Source organism: Pteropus vampyrus, unplaced genomic scaffold, assembly GCF_000151845.1.
Source record: "Pteropus vampyrus isolate Shadow unplaced genomic scaffold, Pvam_2.0 Scaffold1, whole genome shotgun sequence".
NCBI classification, from domain to species: Eukaryota; Metazoa; Chordata; class Mammalia; order Chiroptera; family Pteropodidae; genus Pteropus; species Pteropus vampyrus.
Window position 1 is genome coordinate 3721296 of NW_011888782.1, and position 6000 is coordinate 3727295.

The 6000-nt window shown below is 32.1% G+C and overlaps 1 protein-coding gene across 3 annotated transcripts in view; it reads right to left on the reverse strand.

Moving 5' to 3' along the window:
* HACL1 (2-hydroxyacyl-CoA lyase 1) overlaps window positions 1-6000 on the reverse strand; it is a 28416-nt gene that overhangs the window by 16496 nt on the left and 5920 nt on the right. For 2 of the 3 annotated variants that reach the window (XM_011354550.2, XM_011354626.2), the window contains 4 exons: window positions 5740-5812; window positions 4586-4663; window positions 3289-3383; window positions 1557-1669 (listed from right to left, as the gene is read on the reverse strand). In XM_011354550.2, coding sequence (XP_011352852.1) covers window positions 1557-1669; window positions 3289-3383; window positions 4586-4663; window positions 5740-5812 — 359 coding nt within the window. The remainder of the gene's footprint in view (window positions 1-1556; window positions 1670-3288; window positions 3384-4585; window positions 4664-5739; window positions 5813-6000) is intronic. The other variant, XM_023530505.1, reaches the window with a different exon arrangement.

A 6000-nucleotide genomic window follows, 5' to 3' on the forward strand; every position in this document is an offset into this window, starting at 1 on the left:
ACCAGAAGGCCCAGGAGGGCAAGGAAGGACTCTGCCCTGACAGGGGAAGGCTCTCTCTAATTTTGCATATTGCCCGCCCCCACCAGCTAACCTGGACTGCAGTCTCTTAGTCTAGGCATGGAAATTCTAACAATAGGCATAAGTTTCTAAAGCTCTATAGCTCTCTTCATAGGCTCTACAATTTTGATTGCAACATGAATAATACGAGAAGATCACATATCATTTGTTTTTACAGTGTGTGTCTGCAGAATAACTATGCCTTATTTCGATGACACTGAAAACAACTCACTGTTTGAATACATTTCTAATGTCATCAAGGTCACTATATATATTTTTAGCTATTTAGTTTTATACTCTTTTTTAGGACTAATAGAATATTACTGCATATTTAGAGTTTGTAATTCTCCACTGAATCCCAGTAAATGGTATAGTGTACGTTCAGATTCGGTGCAATGCTCCCCTCATAAAACCACCTTAGAACCTTTTCTCATATATGTAGGATGAAAAGTAGTTCCTTTTTCTCATCCAGAAAGTTACCTTGTAGTCTCTTTCTTGCCTCTATATCTTTGCACACCCAGTTCTCTCTTCTTGGGATTGTCTTTGTTCTCTTTGCCCATGCAGTTGACCTATCATACATATTTCGTGAAGGTGTAGCCACAGTATCGTCTCCTCTGGATAATCTTTCCACACCAACTACATGAGCAAATTGTTGCTGTCTCCCTTGAGAATCCACCTCACCTCTCTGTACACATCACTTAAGAGTATATACTGCACTTATGTGTTACTAAGTCTACCTCCCTTTAGGCAGGGAACATTATTTCTCTGTATACTTCACAGAATGTTTTCTATACTACCTGACTTATCGTAAGCGTCGATCGAATATCGGTTAAAGAATTAAAACTAGCCTTAAAATATGAATACCTCTTAACTTTGGTAATTTCCTTTCTGGGAATCTTTCTTATACCCTAAATATGGAAAAAGCTTTAAAGTACAAACATGTTTTTCGCAGATATTCTAAACAAACAGAAACTGGCAAATACTTGCCATAAAGTATTAGTATATACATGAATAGATACTAAAAATTATATTAAAAAATTTAAGACTATGAAAAAATGTTATAATGTTAAATAGATTAAGTAGAATATAAAACTGTTTATGTAGTATGATCACAATATATGTTAAAATATACGTGCAAAAAGGAATAGAAAAGTACTACATGTTAAAAATGGTTATCTTTGGATGAAGGGATTTCTTTATAATCTTCTGGATTTTCCAAAATTTTTAATAACAACGTATTATTTTTTATAATGGGGAAAAGAACACATTTTACTTGTAAGACCAAAGAAATGCAACAGGTGATATTCCATTAAAAGAACAAGATCACTAAACACTATAGAATAATTCTATGAATAAGTCTACCAATAAACGATGCTACATGGGTGAAGAACACTTTATTCCAATTTCAAACATTAGAGCAGATGTTAGTAATAAAGACAGTTTCTTGATAGAATCAGCATTCTTTCAACAAGGAAGACTTAGGTTCCGTTCAGTGTCACCTTTACCAATGATGAGAAGGGGCTGTTTTGCATTCCTAATAACAGATGCTGCCAGCTGCACAGCAGAGGTTTCTGCCATACTGACAGGAGGTGGCATGCAGCACTCCACGTACCTGGAAATAAAGATGTCTGTTAATTAGGAGACCAATTTTCAAAATTTTTATGGAAAAAATATCAAATATCTAAAAAGGCAGGTAAAAACAGTACAGAAACTCCACATACCCACCATGCAGACTCAACAGCTAATATCATTTTATTGCTTCACACATATACACACAAACATGCATATAACAATTTTTTTTCCCTAACTATTTCAAAGGAAATCTTGGCATCAAGATTTAAAAGCTTCCCTATGTAGCCCTAAAAAAGAAAGACTTTCTTCTATATAACTATAATATCCTTATCAAATTGAGCAAATTAAGAGTTATTCCCTAATATCGTCTAAGCCAGCCGAATGAGTAAATCAATGACAGGAAATTTGAGTTAATGTCTTTGCATGGTAGTAATAGTTGTTGTTGTAGTAATAGTAAAAAATGTACTAAAAGCTAATACATAACACTTACTATGTGCCAGTTATTCACATTTTAATTTTCAAAACAATGAGGTTAGGTATTATCATTATCTCCACTTCACCAATGAGGAAAAAAAATTCAGAAAGTTAGTAATTTGCTCGGGGTCCCTAGACAGCATGTGGCAAAGAATGGATTTAACTAGGTCATTCTGTCTCCAAAGTCCATGCTTTTAACCACCTCACTATATTTTTACTCACTGGGTAAGTCAATATTTTAGTACCACAATATGCATTATTAGTAAAAGAAATATTAAAACTGTCATAGTTAATTATTTTTGGACACTGAGATCTCAGTGTTTCATTTTATTTATTATGATAAACAGCATACTGTACAAAACTTGGGCATACGATACAAAAAGAGAACATTCAAATCTTCACAAAAATTTTAATGAAGGATTACAGAGTTAACTTACCTAAGGCTCATCTCTCCCTCCCCATAGCCAATAATATTATTTTGAGTATCATGTTTAGGTATTATGCAGAATAGTTGTCCTTTTTGTCCGACTTTCCCAAATAGAAACCACTCCTTGGTATATATGAGTGCACAGAAATACCCACTTTCTCTCTGCAATTACTAGAGGACCAGACCACTTGGTCTACAATAGCAGGAATGTACTAAGTGGTACTCAGGGTGATGCATTAACCCAAGTACCAATCCTTACTAGGGGTGACTTAGATACCAGTGAAAAATGTTTCTTATACTTATTGTTCACTCAATGTTTATTTAAGGAATAAGGGAACTTGGTAAATCGTAGTAACATCTGATGTTGGAATATTTTTAAATCACAGAGATAGACTAAAATTTTTATGCTGACTTCTAATAGTTTTTCAATAATCACCTCATCTCTTGGTTTATATGATAAGGACTCTAAATAACCATACCGTACTAATGAGGATGTATTATTTATGGGTACTGGAAGAGTAATTTTAAATGAGAAGTTCAGGAAGGTCCAGTATTTGATTCAGTAAGTAAATCCCAAAATAATTACTAAATAATGCCATTTTAATTAAGAGAAGCCTTCTGGCTAGGATTCAGTTTAATTATTAAATCCTTAAAAGTTAAGACACATGAAGATTAACTGATAAGCTCCTAGACAAATTTTTTTAAAGGTAAGCATTAAAATAACACAATTAAAAAACTCCAGTATAACTATTACTCACTTTACAGAATTCACATTCACCTGGAGGTTCACAAAGTCTGCAGGTATGTCAACATAGCAAGCACCTGGACGACCATAAATACTGCATCTTACTGCCTAAATTTATTACAAATAGAAAAAAAAAATTTTAAAATCTCATACCTTACTATCATATTCCTCTCAAAGATAACTTAAAAACTGTGAAATGAATATTATTTTAATTTTTCTGGACATCCTTAGTCATAGAAATAAACAATTTTAATTAAAATTGAAATACCCTCCATTGATTCTATATATAGTTGACCCGTGAACAATGCAAGAGTTGGGGGGTACCAACACCCGACATAGTAAATATCTGTGTACAGCATTTGACTTTCACAAAACTTGCCTACTGTTGACTTTGCCGATAACATAAACAGTTGATTTACACACTCTTTGTATGTTATATGTATTATACACTATAATCTTACAGTGATGTAAGCTAGAGAAAATAAAATGTTGAGAAAGTCATTAAAAAGAAAAAATACATTTACAGTACTGCACATATTGAAAAAAATTTGCATTTGTAAGTGGACCTATGCAGTTCAAACCCATGTTGTTCAAGGGTCAACTGTATTTTATTTATTTTTTTTAATTAAGTTTATTGGAGTAACATTGGTTAATATAATTATATAATTTTCAGGTATACATCTCAACTGTATTTTAAAACATATTTTTGTTTAAAAGAAAAGAGATAAGAGATACTCATTTAGAGCTTTAAAATTCATGTTCTGTTACACTTTAGTCTTAGAAATTAACCACTGGGCTCTGTAACATACACTTTCACCTGCTTCTTAAACCTAATGATATGGCAAAGTTTTCAGAAACTGTAATGTATCAAATGGTTTTCATAACACATGGTTTTGAAACAGCTCATAAATAACTTCATATATAAATGTTAGCTAACTAAAGTGATAATATGCTGTTTAATCAACTAAGATATATACATTAGTACTAATTTTCAAAAATAATCTTTTGCAAAAGCATAAGAGAAAGGGCCCCCAGATTTTTATGATATCTTTCTGTTTACTTTTCCATAGTTAAAAAAGTTATTTTTAAAGTTAAGTATAAAAGGAACTTTTTTCAAAAATAACTCAATTCTATAATTAAATATAATGGCAGCGATCATTAAAATGTAAATAGCTCTTTAATGATATAGTTTTTAATGGCCTGAATATATTCCAAATTGTTACTTATTCAATTGAGAATAAAAATAACACAGGTTATGAGCAACAGAGAAAAATCAGTTGACTTGGAGAGCTTGTAACTAGACACTGTACCTTTTCGATAATAGTGGGAATAGCTTCTATGCTGCTTGGCTGTGCAGAGAATTTACTATATAATCTACAAGCTTCGACCTATATGCAGAAAGAAAATTACTTAAAATTCAGTTCACAGGTCAAATTACTCTTCTGAAGGAAGACAAATGTTAAGTCATTACTTTCTATTATGTTCAGAGGCAAGATGGAGAAAATACATTACTTGGACTGTTTCTTAAAAGCCTATACAAAGCACAAATTTCTGCCTTAGTTTGATTAAGGAAGCAATTAAAACAAGACACTATTTTCATTTCTCAGACTGGCAAAAATGAAAAACTTAGATAATACCCAGCATATGCTACAATACAGGAAAACAGGCATTCTCATAAACTGCTGGTGAGAGTATAAATGGGAAGGGAAGTTGACAAAGTCTTCTAAAAATTAATATGAATATATACAGAAATTACACAGCCAGGAATACACAACTTCATCTGTTATATCTCGTTACAATAATATTCTTACATTTCTGCCAGTTTTCCTGTTATATATTTTGCTGGTATGCTGTTTGGGTCATATGAATTCAGTAGTGTTACTTTTTCACTATTTAGTGTACTCTGAAGCATTATAGAAACTTTTTCTTGATACCTTTTGGTATGAAATCTATGGAATAATTGGTAGTCTTCGTCCCACAAGTATGACAGAATTTAGATTACCTTCCAACTTTTAGTCTGTTCATGGTCATATCATTTAGTTTTAAGTACTTCCACAAGAAACAGATATTTGGATTGTAAATCAAATTGGTGATCTCTCTCTTCAAATTTTTTAACCTCTTATTCGCCTTCTTTGGAAAAAAATTTTGTAATGGACAATATTCTGATTTATTGTTTCATCTATACTTTAAATTTCCTTTTAAACAACTTACCTGCTCAACTTATTTTTCAAATACGTGTATCAGCTTCTTTTAAATAACTGCTGTTATTCTCTACCATTAACTAAGTAAAATTTCAATTCCTTTTCAAGAGTATAAAAATATAACTTTTTCATTAACCTATACTAAGATCTAATATTTTATATCAGTTTAAATCATATGTAAAATTCTGTTTATATTTTGAAGTTCTCAAAATGATTCCTGATTTACCTAAACTCTAGAGAAAAAAAATCTTAGAGTTGGATACCTGAGGAAACTCCTGGAAGGCTCCCATTGTTTCCTGACTTCTTTCAGAGGAACCGCCAATCACAATCAAGGGCCTGAAATATTCATAATTTTAAAGGGGAATTACAAACAAGATCAACCTGGGAGTTCCAGTCAAGATGGCAGCAGAGTACGTAAACGCTGTGCTCATCTCCTCTCATGACCACATCAAAATTATAACTACAGAATCATCACTGAGAATCACCTGAAGTCTAGCTGAACAGAAGTCCTATAACTAATGATA